A 20,680-nucleotide genomic window follows, 5' to 3' on the forward strand; every position below is an offset into this window, starting at 1 on the left:
GCATGCATGAGGATTTTAGACAAGAATCAAATGCACCCAACTCCTGGTTGGCATGTGTAGATTGTCTAAATGCAAAGTGAAATGGAACAGAAGAAGTCTATTGCAAGCAGTAAAGTTCGAGCCGGTCAATAATTTGCTGGAGCAAACCCTAATCTTGATCGACTGTTAATTTGGGTATACGACAAGATTGTGGTTAATCTGACAACCGGTGGGCGAACGCCATCCAGATGATCCCACCCATATAAAAATGTGAACCCACAGTTCCACACACACACACACACACACGGAGCCTCCGTCGCCGTACGTCCTTGAGCTTGAGGTCTATAGCCCGCCCATAGGCATCAAAAATGCTACACCTACGTAGGCTCTTACTTAATGTTAGGTAATCTTCCTTCCTATATACTAATCAGCCCCCCTGATTTTCATGGGATGGGCCTGGGCCGTTTTTACATCCAACCAAATCAGGCCACATAAGCTTTTACGTAAATTTCGTAAGACCTTTTACGTAGATGTAGCAAAACTCCATAGGCATGCATGCAGGCAGGCATACTCGGCCGCGAATGCTTCCAACCCACGCGCGACAAGGCCACCAACGGTTGACAGCACGAAACGCGAGAAAGCCCCCCCTACTACTCCAGCGACCAGCAGGCCACTGAACCTGAGGCTGAGCCCTGACCCGCCCGGTCGGCCTATGACCGCGACGGCGCTTGTAGACCGTCCTTCCCCTCCCCCGCGCAAAGTCCAACCCTGCCGCGTCCGGCGCGCTGGTGCGGCGCGGTGCCGCGCGCGCATCAGTGCATGCACGCGCACGGACGCTGGCCGGGCCACGGACCGGCGCGTGCGTCGAGCGGCGGCACATGGGCACATGCCGGCGTGTCGCGGGGATTCGACCGATCGCCCGGCCGCCCGCCGCGGCGACCCACCGGCATGGGCCGCGGCACACGCAACGTGGGGGACGGATGGGGGAGGCAGATCGTCCTCGCGCCACCACTCAGCCGACTGTGCCGAAAACGGCTTAGAAAAGTTATTTTTACTATAATAAACGGCTTAGAAAAATTAGGCGATCTTCCACGTCAACCCTCAAACAACAGCAATTGTCCGGACCGCGTGGTCTGAGTGTATTGTACCATCCAATGCGGCTCTGTATCGGCACGTTGAGTTAAGCGATCCGGATCATGTTCTTCCAACAAACTGAAACAAAATATGAGGGATTTTGTGGGAGTTTGGACGTTCGTCTAGTTAATCAAAAGGCATCACGTACCGTCTCTATTTTACGTCCGCTCAGAATGGCTAGCATTTGACAGAAGCGTTTACGCTAATTGCGTTACATTTTGTTGGAAGGCAGTGTAGAAGACGTTCCTGCATTTGGCGGAAGGTGCTAATTATGCTTTTGATTAGGTGGTAGATTAGGCGGAGCTTAGTACCTTCATTTGGCAGAAGCTAGCTTTCCCTCAAATCCTTACGAGTAGCATTTGGCGGAAACTAGTAGCTTAGCTATTAAACAAATTACAAATCGCAGTTGCCATTTTTTAGGCGAACATTTGTGTTATAGGGTTAGATGAATGTGTCCCGTATCCATGTCCGGAGACCAGTCCGAACCGAATTTCGGACAAATACCATGTCCTATTACAGGTCGGCGCTGGAGATGACCTTACGCCCTAACCAACCACCAGTCGCTCTCCACCGGCCGAGCCGAGCGCGCGCCCATGCCGTGCCGACGCATGCCGGCCGCGCGCGCGCGACAGCCCACGGCAAAAGAGCCCATGCATCGCGCGGTCACGCCCACGCACGCCTTGGCCACTAGCACGGCGGGGAGGTGCACTGCACATCGCAGCGGATGCGGCGTCGTCGTTATTAGGGCCGATCTTATCTGCTTATCCTGGGCGATAATGACGACGTACGGGGCGATGATGCGGCGCTGTGCAGCGTGTCCTGTCCGGTTTCGGTCCAGTCCCCTCGTGGCCGGACACATCGAGCTGCGATTCCAGGGCGGGGGTGAGCTTTTGCGAGCTGGAAAGATACGCTTGACATGGGCGCGACTTGACGGTGCGAGCTCCTCTGTGTCCCGAGCTTTCGACCCGGGTGCGCATTTCAAATGGATCGCGCGCGCGCCCTCGAAGACAATATGTGTGGAGAATGTACGTAGTCCGATAACATGTTTCTTATATAAACGGGTGTGGTTGGTATGGAGTGAGTGGTGCTCGAGTACCAGGGAGGCCATTATTTTCAAAACGTCAAAAGGCCCATTTAAAAGTTTCAAAAAACTCGACTCTTTTTCATGAAAACTTATGTGTGTTCGGTACGAACGTGTAAAAAGTCGTTACAAACTATTATGATTTGTAGGCTGTACAAAAAAAAAATCCGACCAAACAACAAAAAAGGTCGGTCCATTTTGGAAACATGTATTTGTCTTTTTTTTATACACGTCATTTGAAGGTATAATGTTATGGAATTTTACACATGCATTGTATGCATGTGTGCGCGTGTTCACAAAAAAATTGGCACCATGGAAATTGGTATTTTGAAAACGAGCTCCCTGCAGCTCGAGCGCCGTTGGTATTTTTTAGTGTGGTATACATCTGATCCATGGGTAATTCTATTGTTAATTTGGTGCATGTTCTGTTCTTACCTCCATGTAACACTATCTTCCTCGAAAATACTCTTCTTATCTCGGGCTCAGATGCACCACTATGAACTGTGAAATCGTAAAAAGTAATACTCCCTCTATTCCTAAATATAGTGCGCAGAGGAAAGTTCAAAAGTCAAACTCCCCCTATTTTAACTACATTTATAGAGGACAAATATCTACATCTACAGTATTAAGTAAATATCATTAGATGCATCATTAAGCATATATTTATATTATATTTGTTTGGTACTATGTTTGTTGATACTTTTCTCACTAAACTTGGTCAAACTAAACAATGTTTGACTCCTAGGAAATTTCATGGGCACTACATTTAGGAGTAGAGGGAGTAAGAAACTATCATAGAAATCAGCTTTTTTACAACAAATATTGTTTAATGTTCTGCCTGCGTACATATTTTTTATGAAGAGAAAACATTCCTAATGCTCTGGAAAAAGAATCAGTGCTCAAAAATTCTTTCAGAAAAAGTCTTTTGAGAGCATCGATTTTGTCTTTGTTCTCCTAGAGCATTGGGAATGTTTGTTCTTCATGAAAATTTGCTCGTACGCAAATATTTTTACTATTTTGTGATTTCACTGTTCATGAGGGTGCATGTGAGCTCTAGATCGGAAACTCCGTACCCTATCTTCCTCAAATACTCAACCGGTTTCCTAATTACCATATACAATCCGTATAACTATAGTATGTTTAGCCTCTATCATACTATGTTCTGCTCGGGCTTGATCCTCTGAAAACATTTGATCTGGTCTTCGGTGGCTTGATCTGACGACAGCGACACTTGTAAGTCACAACCATCCTTGAGGCGTTGCTTTTGGGTAACCTTTCTTGGAGTAGTTGTGTTGTCAAGGCTGATGGTATATGTCTTTTATTTTTGTTTTCTTCTTCCTTTTTCGTTGTTGTGTGATTTCTCAACATCATGTCGTTGTAGAGGTTGGGTGTGTTTAGTATCATCTTAATATTAATATATTATCCTTTACTGAAAAATTCCCTACCACCTAAATTATAATAAATGCAATGCCATAACTTTAGGCCACCAATTTTTAGTTTGGTTGTACCGCTTTAAACTCGGGCGCACCAGATATCTGTGGTGTCAAAAGAAGCAAGTCAAACTTGTGTGGTTTTCTAGCTTGGGAATTTAGGGATTGTTGTGTCACAGAAGTAGACCTTTTCTTTAAGAAATTATATGATCCATGTATGATAGTACAATAGTATGGAACACGAACAATTGCATTACTTTAGGTACACTGGCTGGTCGATCGAAAGGTATCAGAACACCGAATGTGCTGCATTAGTTGTTAGAAAATCCACAAAACAAAGAAGTTCTCATGTCTCCTCTCCTGTTGTCTCCGTAGTGGAAGCAAAACTTGACGAGGAAACGTTCTTCCCACTACGATAATAGATAAAGCCGGTCATATACAGCTTCACGTGGTCCGATGTAGATCCACAGTACCACCATAATGCCCAGAGATCTCAAGACGACACACACAACGATCGACTTGAGAATGTTGTTTGTGCTTAGCACTAGCACGCCATGCGCGTTCGTACCATAATCCCATACGATCTGCAAAATCGACATGTCAACGAATCAAACAACGTTAACAAACAATGCGTGCGCCCATTTGCATTTTTTTTTGAACGAGCGCCCATTTGCAATTTTAAGTAGGTGTTCCTCCCAGGGGCACAGCAGTCGCTAGATTAAAATTCAGAGCTGCTAGCATCATCCAGGCTGGTGAACTTGCTGGGAACTACTCCCTCCGTTTCAAAATAGATGACTCAACTTTGTATTAACTTTAGTATAAAGTTGGGTCATCTATTTTGGAACGGAGGGAGTACTCCAGTGTGTAACCGTTGCCGGATCCACGGTAGACCACATCGATTCCTTTGACTTTGCATTTTCTTTTCGTTCAAACTGAAGTTAGAAATGTAAGTATTCAGAGTTTAGTAGCCCATGGACCATTTCGAGAGCGTTGGATAGGTTCGTTGTGCACCAATTTTTTTAGGGTAGGTTATGTTTTTAGAGGGCGATTTTCATGATCAGTTTCCATGTACTCCCTCCGTTTCAAATTACTCGTCGCAGAAATGGATGTATCTATAACTAAAATACATCTAGATACATTCATACCTGTGACAAGTAATTCAGAACGGAGGGAGTACTATGTAATGTTGTTTTGTGAGGAGGAAAAATATATTTTTCAACCTCAAATCATTTTTTTTGACAAATGATACATTTAATAAACTGTGAGAACCGACGTATCAAATACAATAAACAAGACCTAACTTAACTATTTCATGGGCAACGTGATTGCTCTCTCTATTATAATGAGCGAACAAATTATGATTAAAGTTCCGAGTTTGTACCCTGAAGTTTAAAAAACCATATGATTTGTACCCTGAAGTTAATAAGAGCATCTCTAGCAGATCATTTAAAACCTTGCCGGCCCTTATAATTTCGGTCGATTTACAGAATTCGGTAAAATATCGGCCCAAATAGATCTGATAAATAAATCCTGGCCCGTAAAATATATACAGGCGGCCCGTAAAACCCTAGCTCCGCCACTGTATTTACCGTGTCCCACCCGATTTAGAGTTCCTATTCAGCATTTGCTGCACCCTCCTCCGCTGCAACACCCCCCCCCCCCCTCGCTCGGGCGCCAAATCCACCCTCTCCGACGACCGTTTCTAGCGCGCACAACCCATTTTCGAGTACATCCATGTCGAGCGGAGGTCGTGGGCGTGGTGGTCATGGGGGCCGCGGCGGCTCACTGCCGCACACACTGGCGGAGGCCTCCGGTGGGCAAGGTATGGCAGCCGCCATACCTTAATTTTGAGCAAAACAAAATTGTATACGTACCTATGTATCTTACGGTTGCCTCGCTCGTTTGTTTTGACCGCTGGCAGTTTTACGCTAAAGAAAGAGATGGGCCGACGCATCCAGCTAATTGGGCCAAGAATCGGTCGAGGCCACGCACGACTCGATCCAGCGCCCAAGCACGAAGCAGAGCACGACTCGATGTCTCGATCCAGCTCCACCTGCTAATTTTGCAAAAATACATATAGACACGGGAGTCGTAGCATAAAGAGGAGGCTCAGCGGCGGTGATCTGCCGTGATAGCCAGGGCATGTTCTTGGGAAGTTCTATTTTGATTATTGCCGCGGTATTTGATCCCGCAACTCTGGAGGCTATAGCCTGTCGAGAGGCTATCTCATTGGCGCGAGATCTTTAAGTCCAAAACTTTATCATATTGTCAGATTGAAAACAAGTGGCCAGTGATATCTTGAAAGGTAACCATTGGGCGTATGGGGCCATTATTAAGGAAATCAAGTCTAGATCAACTCCTTTTTCCTGTAGTTTTATTTCTAAAAGTCATGAAGTTAATTTTGGAGCTCGTAGGTTAGCTAAATATGCTCTTATTTTAGCTCAGGGGTGTCATTGTGTGGCTTGGCTAGCCACATGACCCAGCTTGCATCCCATATTCTGTGGAATTTTGATCAATAAAGTGGCTTTTATGCCTAAAAAAATGGGGTCGAGCACGCACAACCTGATTGAGACGCACACGCACTCGACCAGACACTTCACCCGACGGCCGACGCGACGGAAACCTAACGAGCGCGTTCTAGACGCCATTGAAAGCTTGATTATCGGTATGTTTTAGGTTGTTTTTCTATTGAAACATGTCTATATTTTCATTGTATTTGGTTTTTCGTTTGTAGTGTGTTTATAGTGTGTATTGACTCTTTTGATTTGCATCAAAAAAGTTCTTTCCTTAAGACTTTGCCACACCTTAAATTTTTTTCGTCCTCCGCCTCTGGCCGCACAAGCGAGCCCACCACGATGACAAGGCCGACAGCTCCCTCCACCCCCCGGTCGAGGCATGACACTCCAAGCGGGTGCAGGAGCATGACGCCCTCTCCCGCAGCAGCGGACGGAGGGCGTGGAGCAAGTTCGACGAGATGGGTCCCTCCTTTGGCCGGCCACCAATGGGATCTGCATGGTGTAGCTTGAGCTCCACGAGGCGAATGAGGTGGTGGCAGCCGGTGAAGAAGGTGCTTCTGCGCGGCTCGAGGGTGCCAAGGAGGGGTACGAGCTCACGTATGTTCTATCCAACTCCGCGGCCGAGTACTACCTCAACTTGAAGCCCTAGAGTAGTTTAGATTAGGTTTATCTACTATGTTTTTAAGTTTGTGTGTTCAGATGTGTGATGAACTCCGGTGAACTATGGGGCGTGAAGTTTAAGTTTAAATTATCCAGTATTGGTACACCGGATTTGTTCTTTCGTGCCTTCCGCTGTACCACAAATTTGTTTTATATGATCCCTTAAACAAAATTTGTGGTATCGTGTTTTAGAGGATCTGCTAGAGATTCTCTAAAACCAGTTTAATGTAGCCCTTGAGTGGATTTACGTCACATTTAGGATGGTTTTGCACCTGAGCTGCTGACTTACAAAAATTCCCCTCCCCCGCCACTCGCCCATGGCGCTCTTGCTGGTTCTTAGAGCACCATTTCACCTTGATTAGCATGCTGAAGATCTACACTCACCTCCACCGCTCTCTTTCCTTCTCACCGCGTTGCCTCGCGCGTAGCTCGACCAACACAGATAACACACGCTCACAACACCAAGCCACACGAGCGAGTGCGCTTGGGCAAGCGATGGCCCAGTAATCATAGGCTCCCAGCCATCCCCGAGCACAACTCAATCCAATCTCAAGCTTCGCCTCCTCCCTTGTACTCCTCCCGCCGCTCCAATTTAGCCTAGGCCCATTCCTTCTCCGCCTTCGTGGCTGCCAATGACGTTGCCCAGCCCCTGGTGCGTCTCCCACTCGCTCGCTTGCCATCCCGATGGTAGGTTTTTCTTCTCCTCAAGTTGCTATAACTAGTCCAGTGTTCTTAGAGAACAATCGGCTCTTTTTAATAAACTTGGTAAATCATATACTTTTTATGGATTTTAAAAATGCTCATGAATTTGAGAAAATGATCACGAATATGAAAAAATCATGAATTTGAAAAATATTATGATACTTTTAAAAAATATTACGAACTTGAAAAAAATCACAAATTTGACAAATGTTGACAAATTTGAAAGAAAAATCACAAATTCTTAAGAAAATATGTGGATTGAAATGCTCATAAATTTATAAAAAAACTAAATAGATTTTAAAATATAAAAAAGGAAAGTAAAAAAGCAAAAGGAAAAGGAAAAAAACAAAGAGAAAAAGCTTGGGTCACAAGAACTTATGTGAGGACGATACCTTAGATGAGCCGGCCCACATTGAATCGAACGGGGTGTACGCTATCTACAATCTCTACCTAATAATAACGGGCTATTGGAGAATTGCACCTAAAATTATAAAATATTACCCAGCAATGCCACCTATAAATGATAAAAAACGTTTCACACAGGAATCCCTCATCTGGGCTGGCCCATGCAATAGGGGCCTTCTATATCGCGCTATGCGCGCTGGGAGAAGACGCAACACGCGTGTTTGAACCGGCCCATGTCTGGGCAGCCTGTTTTTTAAATTTTATTTTCTATTTTTCATTTTTCTATTAATTTTTTCTACTCAATAATTTAAAAAATGTTCACGATTTCAGACTTCAGAAAAGCACCGAGATATAAGAAAAATAAAATTTTTCAATAAAATGTTTAACAAATCATAAAATATTTGTTGATTCAAAAAATGATCACGATTATATAAAAGATGTTTGATTATTCCAAAAATGTTGGAAATTTTGAAATAAATGTTTATGAAATAAAAAAATTATGATTTTTTAAACAGTTCGTGTATTATAAAAGTTAATGAAATTGAACAAAATTTTGTAATTAAAAAAATGTTCATTAATGGTAAAATATCATAAAAATGCAAAATCTGTTCGTGACCTACAAAATACTCCCTCCGTTCCTTGATATAAGGTGTATAGATTTTTTAGAAAAAGTTCGAAATATAAGGTGTCTTGCGTTGCACCACTCGTTTGAATATTTTTTAGGGATTTGATTACATTTACTTATATTAGGAAAACTCCTCTATTTTCTCATGTCAATTAGTCAGGTGTAATCTCGCCCAAAACTTGTGAAGTTTTCACTCCATGTGCGTTCTTTAATTTACGTGCCAAAAACTATACACCCTATATTTAGGAACGGAGGGAGTAGTTTATTCATTCATAGAATGTTCATTGATTCATAAATTGTTTGTTAAATAAAAATAAATGTTTGTTAAATCAAAAGAATGTTCATGAATTTCTGAAATGGTTTTGCCAATTTCCACAAAAATGTTCGCTGATCCTAGAAATTTGTTTAAAAAAATCACATTTTTTTTGCAAATAGCATAAAATGTTCATGAATTCAACAAATGTTTTTTTATTTTAGAAAATGTTCGGAAATTTGTAGAAGTGTTAACAATATTAAAAAATATTCACGATGTCAACTATGTACACAAGTTTAATTTTTTCATGATTTCACGAAAATTGAGAGTGATTGTGTATATTGATGATGCAGCAAAATGTGATCATGGGCATTGGAGATTATGATTTTTTTTTTCTTCCGTTGCAACGCACGGACCCTTTTGCTAGTGAAGCCTATATTTCACGCCTTAAGTGCCGAGTAGGCTTTTCCACCGCACTTGAAACTGTGCAAAAGATAAACCTTGATGTTACCAACCATCTCCATCCAATATTATTCCGTGACGAGAATAGAACAGACTGACACTCCAAATTTTAAAAGACACCACCACATCAAAATTGCTCGAATCACAGCACCTCAGGATGTAAAGTGGTGGCGGCATCCACATGTCCTGCCACCCACGAAATTAAATCTAAATAGCATACGTGAGTGCCCAGTAAAATTAAATGACATGCGGGATAGCCCACAAAGCCCATGGAGTCCAGCCGCGTTGTTGTTTTGATTCCCGGCCAGAGCGGGAAAATGCCATTCTCTAGTGCTCCGAGCCCTAAAAAAGAGTGCTCTCCACCGATCGTCACCCGCCCTTCCTCTCCACCGAGCAGCACCTCTTCCTCGTCTTCTCAGCCTCCACGAGACACCAACAGCCGCCGAACTAGAAGCACCGCCGTCTCACACCCCCGGCCAGGTGCCACCGAACTCGACTCCGTCCCAAGAACCAGTACCCTGACAGCAACTTCCGCCCTGTTCAGAGTATCTCCACTCCACAGTTCCACTCCGGGAGCAGGTGGAGTTAGAGTGGAAAACGGCGGAGCGCCTGTTTCCTGGCTCTCCAGCTCCCCGTATTTCGTGGAGTTAGCGGGATTCCGAACAGGGCCTTCATCGGCCGCCGCCCCCTCCAGCTCCCACCGAATTCTTGCTTGATCTGCTAATTGATCCATTGTATCAGTGTTTCTAGTTTTTGCTTTGTAATGCATGGTACTATCTACTATGGTAGTACATGGAAGCTGGATGTGGATGGAGATGCAACATAAGTGGTGGCCGGTGCGGGCAAGTCCCAGAATGTCCAGCAATTTGTCCACTTACATCCTGAACAGTGGCTATTGTCAGGCGTCAGTCCAAAACCTCAGATCCCCTCCCTCGTGACAAGGTTGATGCTGACGACGCGGATCAGCCCGATTATTTCCAGGTTGAGCCCCCTGCAGAGTTCATCAAAACGGAAGGAAATCGACGAAATCAGAACCACTTCGCTAGAAAATGAACACTGACATGGACAGAAAGGAAAAGAAGTTTTCCCATGCCAATGCAGGTTTCAGGCTCATTGACTCATCGTAAGCCAGAAATTTAGTTCAACCCTATCCTTTTTCACACTCAATTCAGATATCACCGGCTTTCCTTTGGCGATCAACTGGAGTACAAACTGAAGAGGTTGGCATAGGACATGAGCTTAAGGTAGGATTGCATCTCCACGTCCAATTATGAATGATCTACTATGAATCTATGATGCAACGTGGATGAACCCCGACTACCAACCAAGGTCTTCACCTGCGTCTATTCGGACAAGGATGCGTAGGCAAGCAAGAGCATCTTGAACAGATGATGTAAAACAGCTGCGGTGCCCAAAAAACTGCGTTCGAGGCATTTGGGTAAAAAACTAGCTCCAATAGATATGCATCTCTATTTGGTGATGAAATTTTGTTTGGGAACCCCAAATTTTAGCTCCAAGTGCTGCATATTCGCAGCATTACTAGTGGCTGCCTAAATTTTTACGGCTGTGGTGGGAACCCAATCGCCAGTGTGAACTTCCACCACTGCCTCACCCCCACCGCATCGGCAGATTCCGGCCACCGCCTCCACCACTCCGCCGACCACTGTGAACCGCCGCCACCACCACTCCGCCACCACCATGAACCCCCGCCGCCACCACTCCACCGGCCACCGTGAACCCAGCCACCACCCCACTGCCCCATCCCGCCCCTCGGCGACCTCCACCACGGTGCCCCGCCCCTCGACAACCTCCGTTGCGCCGCCGGCCCCAAGCACCTCGCCGTTGTCCCTGAGCTCTTGCAACCGGCCCCCAACTTCCCCACCGCCGGATTCCGCTATCACCATCGCCATCCCACCGAGTTCTTCCCTGCCGCCAGATCCGCCTCTTGGCCTCCCCACTGTTACGGCAGAAAATTTTCTGATGCCCAAAGACTCTCTTGCCCTAAAATCATTTTTGGGCACTAACTTTTACATCATCTGTTGGAGATGCTCTAAGGATGAATAATCGAATACAAAGGCATGTCCCTATGTGCAGGAGGTTGAAGAAGCACTCCAAAGCTACTCAACAACATGTTGTCGGTGAGCATCAATAGAATACGCTCATCAGTTGAAAGAAAAAAAATAGAAGCCGCTCATTATGCGTTGAGCACTGGCTACCTACCCACATTATCGATGTTCGGTTAACTACTACTATATATCCATAAAATCAAATGTGCTATACATTTTCCATGGCTGAGAATTCCCTAAGAAACTAAAACACACTACTCCCTACTATCCAAAATAAGTGTCGCAATTTTAAACTAAGGTTAGTTCAACTTTTGTTCAAAACTGCGACACTTATTATGGATCAGAGGGAGTACAAATTAAGTGGATCTCTATTGCTTCCCATCCACAAGGATTCGGATGTCAAAATCATCTAAATTATCTGCATATGGACCAGTTGGAGGAAAGAGATAATTGCAGGGTTGCTCATTGCCAAGCAAACAAACATACCCAAGCTTGGCGTAGCCGTGTTGAAGTACAAGAACCTGGAGACTACAAACTTAAAACAGTGGGAAAATAAGCCACAATAATAAAATACTTATCTTACTAGTTAAAGGTGGCAGCACCACAGTTCATTTTTTCCATGTGTTTATCTGGGGCATGTTTAGAAAACTTGGGATAGCAAGATGAAACTCATGGCATACCTTTCTACTCTACTTTAGCGCCTTCAAGAGCTTCAATGCACCAGTAGCAGCAGTGATAATGCGTCTTGTGGGTTGATTATTTCTTGTAAGTGGTGAGATTCTTCCCACTGGACCAATTATAATAGGAGTTGGAGTAGATCCATTGGCCATTGAGTTTCTCACAGAGGCGTGGAGGTGTTCAATATCAAGCACAGACCTAGCATCTGTTCTTGGCTTGTAATACTGATCTCCAATATGGGAAAAACCTTCTCCTTGCATATGTGGGATCCCATCCACCACCTACTTCCTTTCTCGCAGCCTGTCACATATTTCAATAGAGATACAGCATAAGAAAGCAGATACATCCATATTCCAGCATGATCAGCCAGCACCTCTCACTTGAGATGTTGTATGTTGATCAATGCACAAAATTGGGTATCATCAGATATGAATGACGTTACTACAGGGTAGTAATTAAGCAGCATGCTTAAGCAACATACTAAGTTGTTGAACCAGCACAAGGCATGGCACAGACATAGCAACTGAAACATGCTTTTCTTATTGCATCAACGATTACATTACACTGCATATTCTTTTATCAGAATCTTCCTCGGAGGCACCAATTTTTTTTTTCAGATGCAACAAATCAACACTAATAAGGTGTTAGAAATAACAACAATGTGCAAGTCCCCTCGGTGAAGTCCAAATGTTGATGTTACTTGGAATCTACACGTTCCTTGGTAAAGAACCTGGTGGGAAACACATCACATTAAGATGGCAGAGATGAATCATAGTTGGAATGCCATGGCATTGCAATAGGGCATACGTATTTGGAGGCAACTCGAAGCAGTGCCGAAAGGAAGGCAAACCAACCTTGATGGCTTAGCAGCAAGCAAGGCAGCAAACAGTGCAATCGAGTGCGTCAGATATGGGGAATTGCATCGATGAATAGAGTTCCTGTCCGTACAGACAAGTCTTGCTGACTTTTTTTGCTGGGCTGTTCTAGTGGCACAATCTAGTTTGTATAAATGTGTGTGTGAACACACGCTAGGTATTGTAGGCTAGAATTTAGATATTTTGTAGCTCATTTAATGAGCACTGGAAGCAGCTTGAACCTTGTCCAGGTTCAGTAGCTAAAGTCCATTAGAACACGAATACTTGTACTCTTTAAATATGGCTGAATACATTACTAGAAAGCTTCCCAGCTTTGCAGCACCAAAATCATCACTTTGTGCTCTAGTTAGCGACCCATTTTGTGCTCTCTTTTTTGCGGGTGCTGCCCTAAGGTGTAGGCAAAGCTGCTTGGTGCTGCTGCACCAAAATCAGCACTAAGGTCTAATGGTTACTTGTGTTTGTGTATGTGCTGCTGTGCCAAAGGGAGAGACCATCATCTCCAACAGCAGTGACCTGGACACAAGATTAGGGCAAGGTGAGCAGAAAGTGAAGAAAACACACCCTAAAACAAATATTCTACGATGTATCCGAAACGTTCAAGGGATTTGTCAATTTGGGAAAATTTTACTTCACATAATTTTTAAAAAGTGAGGTGTAAAAAAAAGGGAAAGAGCAGAAATTCTTATAATTTCCTTTATTTTTGCCGCCACAATATTGTTACTCATTACCAAACACCATCGGTCTATTCAAAAGTAGATTGATTACCTTTTTCTTTGCAGCATGCAGATTTGCCGTTTTCGTAGCTGCCCTGTTTGCATCTGTAGACCCTATTATCCATTTATAAAGAAAAATAGAGAGGAGAGATTAGACTCATGTTTGTTAAATGTAAAAAAGGATCACTTGAGCCTGACACAACTGTACCGCATGACTCTCCGTCCGACTTTTTGCAGTCATAAGGCTGGCTTTGAGAAGGAAAAAAATAGGATAATCAGCTAAATGACCATTTATTAACATAGAAAATTATTGTGTGAAGTAATACAAAGAGTAGTACAGGTTTAAAGTGTCCATGGAATCTCCAGTAGGGCAAAACCCATACTCCTTGAGGATAGATGAAACATGTTCCAAGACCTTCTCATGGGGCACCTACATGACATACAAGCTGTTGTATTAGGCAATATATGGCTAACATAGATCTACTGTAGATACAATTTAGCAAACATATAACCAAGGTAAGCAGCAAGATGATGGAAAAAATTGCTTGGAGGAGAAAACTGCAGTTATACAATGAGTTAGAAGGCAGTAGAAATCTCGACACAACGGTCTTTTTTTACTGGGAATCCGCAACAGAATGAAGTTATGCTGGTTATGCTATAGCCACTCAATGCAACCAGAGTACCAGACCCAATGGTTGTGAAACAACTAATGATCTTGAGGAAGTGTTATTTTTTATGAATTTCATTTCTGTATAGATTTGTTAAACAGAACGAAATATTATAACAAAGTTTTCAAATACTATCTCTGTCCGTGTGTGTTAGGCCAGCGACAGCGAGCATAGGAACGCGTGATTAAGTCCGCATTAAAGGTGCAGATTTCCCCCTCGATCTCCTTGCTATTCCTGTGTAACAATCGGCTGGCTGGATAACTAAGAGAAGAGAAATTTGGAGCTAATAAATATCAGGAGCATGCACAGCGTGCACGTCCAGGGGCAACTCTTGTTAATTACGTGAGGCAAAAAAACTCATTCACTTTAATCGGATGTGAAGCACCAGAAATCTACGTTGTGCCCTGTCCTAGCATTTGGCCCACCAGCCCAGTAAACACAGACAGAGGGAGTATAAAGATACAGTGCTGTTCTTTTCAGTTGACATCAGATTATTAACATACTTCTTGCTAAGACTAGTGCATGTTTTTTTAAGATAACAGCACTAACAACAGTAAAATACAAATAGTATTAAAACAGTAAGTAACAGACATCTGAGTCACCACGGCTGCAATGTACCAAAAATGTGTACCTCTGAATGTGCTTGAATGTATGCAGAAAGAGGTTCACCGACACGGGAAATTACATCAACAAGCAGACCTGCGCAATAAAGTGCCTTCATTTCGTCCAGAAGCTTCTGTGGCATTTCATTTGAACCTTTCCCCCATATCAAGGTAAATGAAAGCCTCAGTATACTGCTCTTGATGATGTCAAACCCATCTTTCTTACTACTGGATGAACAGCCTCCACGGATCTGATCTTGAGCGGCCAGCAGTAGAATTGCAGACTGGGTAAGTTTTCCATCCTTAATGTATTTCCAGAGCTCTCCAAGTAGATTATTTGTTTTTTCTGCAAGCAGTCTAGTTGTATCCAAGAAGATCTTCTGTAAAACAACAATGAACAAAAATCTAAGTGCATTTAGCATTTGTATGCACGCAAGTAGTGTTAAATAACTTTCTATATTCCGCTTTGTTTCCTCCTATCAAAGTAAATATGGATTAGGGACAATCTCCAAGGCAAAGAAAATGAAATTAGTTACTAGCAACAGTTTTTGTAAGTTCAATGAAGACTAACTATCCTTTACTATAAGAACATGTACTAACAAACAGAAATTCTACTTTCTCTGACAAATGGAGATGAAAGGATGCCCGGTCGTTAGTACCACTAATATCATTATAACAGCTGTCAGGGATCTATGGTATGACCACAGTTACTTTTATGTCATGCTGCAAAAGTGGTAATTCATAAAGGAAGGGAAGTGAAACAGACCATTTCAGGTAGACACAGCAGACGGATAAGATTGTAGATATAATCCAGATGATTCAGGCTGGGAGAAAGATTGTCCTCCAGATTGTCCTCTAGATACTTATGCAGGCAAGTATTCTCTACTGCGACATGCAGCGGGAGTAGATCCTCAATAATTTCCTTGCCAACTGTGCGTACATTGGCTGATGCACCATGGCGTAAAAGTAGCTTGATCATGTCAACAGAGAACCTTTCAGCAGCTTGGTGGAGCGGGAAGTATCCATATTTGTTTATGCAGTTGGGATTGGCGTGCATCCCACGGAGCTCAGGTGCCTCGCCCTCCAATACAAGTTGTGCACATTGCAGGGCATTGAAACTGATCATGAAGGTTAAGGTTTGTGCAGTGATGGTAAGATCCCATGACATGCCCCTGCCCCCACAGCTCTTGAATAATCCAAGGAAGCACTGGACACTATCCTTCAAAAAGATGGGCTCCAATTTGGCGTATTTGTCGAAGACGATATCACACACCCACTAGATTGATCCATCACAATTGAAAAGGGTGAAAGGCATCAGTTATCCAACTAAAAGCACAACAAAATTAATTCTCTTGTGGTCTATGGAGGTGCATATATGATAACAACAATAAAAAACAACAAAACCTTGTAACCCAAGCAAGTTGGTGTAGGCTAAAGATACCGAACATGAGGCACCATCAAGGAGGGAACAGAAAGCAAGGAGATCTAAAGCTATCACAGTTCCTATCTAAGGTTCATATATATGACAGCAATAAAAATATTGTTTTAGTAGACGTAAGTACCCCATAATATTACAGCTTTACAAAGTATAACTAATATAGTGGAATGAAACATCAAACGGATTCCATAAATGAAGGTAACAAAAACCTGGGGAGTAGGGTCTGGGATGATTATGTCATTTGCTATGGACTTGGCCATTGAAACAGACTTTTCTAGCATAAGCTGAAAGAGAGAATGTCAAGAGTCAGCACTGGGAATGAAAAACGAAGGGGGAGAAATATATCACACAGATGGGCAGTTATCATACCTCTTCAATCTTTCTCATATCAAATCCCTCAGTGAGTTTAAAGTGAGGGCCACGGGTCCGTGGATACGCACTTCTTACTGTAATTAATCTATCTTCACCACTAACGTTATCTTTGTCTAGGGCAGATACCTCCTCAAATTTCAATTCCATCCTTCAGTTTGTCTGAAACAAGGAAATTTAATTTTTATTATGCTCCAAACAAGACTACTACAAGGCTTGCAATGGTCAAACAATGATCCAGAAGACCCTGAGATAAAATGAGTTCTATCTAAAATGGGTCACGCATCACTGAAACATAAATATGTGCTGCAAATAGAAAACTACATTTACTCTGTATAAATCCTTATGCTATATGCAAAATGAAGGGCCAAACAAGTTTATCAAATACCAGTTGACCAGGTGCTAGAAACTCCTGTGCATATAAATTATGGAAATCTAGAACTAAAAGCTAAATTTGATGTTACTGTTCAACATCTCCCATGAATAGCTAACTTGCCCTTACGAAAATGTTATACGGAACCATGGTTCAGCCGAACCTACGCTCGACACCATTGATCTATGGGCACTTTTCATAAGGATCCGTGCATGATTGATTAAAAAATGCATGATGGGAGCTGTTTGCATGTTAAACAATGCGTGACGTGGATCCACATGTAGCAGGATGTTGAATCGTACGACGTCGACCATAGGTTCGGCTGAACCATGGTCCAGAATCACGGCTCTCCTTGCCCTTACTGATGCCACTCAAAGCAAAATGAGAGATCTTCACATGCTGAAGGTCGGCAAACCAACCAAACAAAAAACAGGAACTGCATTTTGAGTATCATATTTACTTCGTATAGAAAAAGGACATCATGACTCAGTTGTCTTATATAAAACTCGCAGAGTAGATACACATACAGATGGCTAGGAAGCAACTGAGAATAAATATTGCGCAGACAAAACGAGGTTCAAGAAAATTAAGCTTTCAGTCCAACGTCCAGATTTGACATTTTCATACGAGGAACAGCATAGAATCTGAGGGCTGTAACCAGCAGATGCTGATCCCAACTTTAAAGCAGATAGCTGTTTCAAACTTGGCCTTACAGCAAGGCAAGAGCAGAGGGATTTACAGCTGCGCAGTCATGAGGAGTTTCTTGAGGCCCGACCCATTCTGGCCTGGCATTTTCACAGGTCTAAAACAGCATCCAAGCTCTTGTCGTTGTCCTCCAAATCTTACTGGCACGCCCGAGAGCAAGGCCTTGCTATCTGCCGAAACCAATCTCATATTTCCGCCACTCATCACCGAGCGAGTAGGACAGGATTCCAGAAACCTCACGCTCTCCATCCTCCCAACATCATGAAATCCTCTCGGCCCTCAGGCAACCCCATTTGTCCCCCACCCCCACCCCCACCTCCGCTGCCACCACCCCACAGCTCCAATTTAACTGCTTATCTGATGATATATTTCTTCTGATCTGCAAAGGATTCATCCCCTTCTGCCGATCAGGGAAAGATTCCATCTTTCTCAAGATACAGCCAGTGGTAATGCATCCGGTTTGTGATTTTTTGACACGAGTTCCTTCCTCTTGAAATAACCGCGGCATATCTTTGTAAGGAACTTGTGAATCAACAGTCACAAAAAAAAACAGCAAGGCTTGACGATATGGGACGAGACATTAGATGTTCATTATAGAGAACCGTCAGCGAATTGATAGATCGGAAACTAGATCAATCAGGAACTATACAACAGTAATAATTTATCTAGGCTTTATATAATCAGCTGTAGTCGACCGTAGACGTATCAGAGAAAGCCCGACCGACAATTTCATCAGTACTCTAGGGCAAGATTCGGCACACTTCATCACAAACCATACATAACAGATCAGATATCAACGAGAGCGGTGTCCGTGCGGTGCGATGGTAGTACCTCGTTCACGGCTCGCCGCGGATCTGGAGGGAGGTGACGGCACGTCGGCCACTCCCCTCGCTCCTCACGGTATGTGGCTGGCTGCGTGTGGGTCTGGGAAATGGGAGCTTGGGGGTGGCTATAGCATGTTCTTTATGCGTGCAAATATCGCGGCGGCCCTCACCTGGGCCACTAGCCCACTAAGCGAAAAAAGTAACAACCAGACCATCCGATTCAAAATGGGCCAGCTCATAAAGAACTTTTTTCCTTTTTGTTTCTGTTTTTTTTGAACCGGGTTTTGTTCTGTTTTATTTTGAGTTTTTTGTTGTGTTTTGAGTATTTAATTTGAGTATTTTCAGAAGTTAGTGCCGAGAGCACACACTCAAAACAGTTAGAGAAATCTTCCCAGATAACTGTAGGCATGGGAAAAAGGTGGTTTTCTTGAAATGATGTGGATAATTATAAGATTTGGTATAGAGGTCTTCTTCGTTCTTCTCATTTTCCTTCCTAGTATTAGTTGCTTTGTTAGAATTTGGGAAAGAAGGACTTGGGCACTCTGTGTGCCCTTGCCATTGCATTTGGTGCATCAGTTTGAGTTCTCTGCGGTGATACGTGGAACTGAAGTTGAGAAGCTTGCTACTCTTGGGTGTTTGGGCACCCTAGAGCTTGTCCTCTTGGGTGCCTTGGTGCCCTAGACGGTTGGTGCTGTCGGAGTTCAATCATTATGGTGTAAAGCTCTGGTCAAGCGTCGGGGTCTCCAATTAGGTGCCCCGAGCAATTTGACGGGTTTTGGTGACCGCCTCCAAGGATTGCCAAAGTGTATGGATTCGGTGACCACCCCCAAGGGTTGCCATTTGTACGGGTTCGGTGACCGCCCTCAAGGGTCTCTTAGTGGAATCACGACATCTTGTTTGTGCGAGGGTGTGTGGAGATTACGGTGGCCCTAGTGGCTTCTTGGGGGAGCATTGTTCCTCCACACCGCTCCGAACGAAGATTAGCATCCACAAGGGTGTGAATTTCGGAATACATCATCGTCTCTACGTGCCTCGTTTATCTCTTACCCGAGCCCTTTACTTATGCACTTTACTTTGTGATAGACATAGTGTCTCATGTTATATATCTTGCTATCACTTAACTATTTATCTTGCTTAGCATAAATTGTTGGTGCACCTAGGTGAGCCTATTCGTTGTAGATTTTGTGCTTGACAAATTAACCACTAGGTTTATTTCGCATGTATTCAAGCCTAAACCGTAATTATTTTAAATCGCCTATTCACCCCCTCCCCCTCTAGGCGACATCCATAATCTTTTAACATCTTCAAGGGAGACCGCAAAACTTCGGTATGTCTCACCGGACACTTTTGTTCACTTTTTGCAATCCAACGTGGTCCTGCAGCAGTCCACGAAGTAGTTTGAACGTTCGTTTTCTGGCAAAGTGAAGACAAACATGAGGAGCTATACTGAAGTCCGGACATCCACTTGACCAACCAAAAGCATCTGCGTGGTCCTGCTCTCTACTCTCTCTATCTGCACACGCATAGTCCCCCTCTCCTCTCTCTCCTCCCAACCGGACACCACACCACAATATCCCAGCATATGCATGGTCCCCACCTACGTTTTCTCCTCCCAGTCGGATACTTTGTAATTAGCGTTGGATGGCTCCCTCCCGTATCATATCTGCAAACCATGTCTGAACACAAAAACAGACATATACCAGAGGAATTTGCGGATTGCCGTTGGAGATTCCCTTACCTTCCAACAACGATTTTATCATGCACAAGTACTCCTTCCGTTTCTGAATATAAAACTTTTAAAATTTCAATACAAACTACGAATAAATGTATAGACATATTTTAAAATATAGATTCACTCATTTTGTTCCGCATTCAGTCCATATTAGAATCTCTAAAATGGCTTACATTTAGGAAGGGGGGAGTACAAGATTGTCTCGGCCACTTTGAGCACCATACTCACCCGTCTCAAGGTCACAAAAGATCCAAAGAAACAGATAGTGAATGTGCCTGGTCAAACCTCCGCCGACACCAGGTTGTTTGCCAGGTCTAAAAGCAGCAGGGTCCGAGCTATAAAACTAGTCATAGTGGGAGTAACTTTAACGGTAACATAAAGTCCAACTCA

General features: G+C 43.6%; 1 protein-coding gene across 4 annotated transcripts; it reads right to left on the bottom strand.

The window, feature by feature from the left end:
- Positions 1-9,311: 9,311 nt before the first annotated feature.
- Positions 9,312-18,663, bottom strand: LOC123087080 (uncharacterized). Of its 4 annotated transcripts, XR_006441225.1 has the most exons (11): positions 18,566-18,663; positions 16,657-16,818; positions 16,497-16,571; positions 15,616-16,125; positions 14,879-15,229; positions 13,918-14,009; positions 13,788-13,828; positions 13,632-13,693; positions 11,994-12,291; positions 10,126-10,238; positions 9,312-9,964 (listed from the first exon to the last, which is right to left on the bottom strand). XR_006441225.1 is itself a non-coding variant. In XM_044508982.1 (9 exons), the coding sequence occupies exons 2-9, from the start codon at positions 16,804-16,806 to the stop codon at positions 12,190-12,192; spliced, it is 1,383 nt and encodes a 460-aa protein (XP_044364917.1). In that variant the 5' UTR covers positions 16,807-16,818; positions 18,566-18,663; the 3' UTR covers positions 11,052-12,189. The 4 variants fall into 4 exon arrangements, 1 of the variants encoding a protein (XP_044364917.1); XR_006441226.1 differs by lacking the exon at positions 9,312-9,964 and having other exon boundaries at positions 9,983-10,238; positions 13,788-13,824; XR_006441224.1 differs by lacking the exon at positions 9,312-9,964 and having other exon boundaries at positions 9,984-10,238.
- Positions 18,664-20,680: the final 2,017 nt, after the last annotated feature.

This window comes from Triticum aestivum, chromosome 4A (genome assembly GCF_018294505.1).
Source record: "Triticum aestivum cultivar Chinese Spring chromosome 4A, IWGSC CS RefSeq v2.1, whole genome shotgun sequence".
Lineage (NCBI taxonomy): Eukaryota > Viridiplantae > Streptophyta > Magnoliopsida > Poales > Poaceae > Triticum > Triticum aestivum.

What these genes read in the sequence shown, in the direction of transcription:
- LOC123087080 (XM_044508982.1), bottom strand. Translation starts at nt 16,806, where the DNA reads ATGGAATTGAAATTTGAGGAGGTATCTGCCCTAGACAAAGATAACGTT. An exon ending in ACATTCAAGCACATTCAGAG is followed by an intron (nt 14,010 to 14,878) that starts GTACACATTTTT and finishes TATGTCATGTAG; the next exon opens with GTGCCCCATGAGAAGGTCTT. An exon ending in GTCGGACGGAGAGTCATGCG is followed by an intron (nt 13,694 to 13,787) that starts GTACAGTTGTGT and finishes AATGGATAATAG; the next exon opens with GGTCTACAGATGCAAACAGG.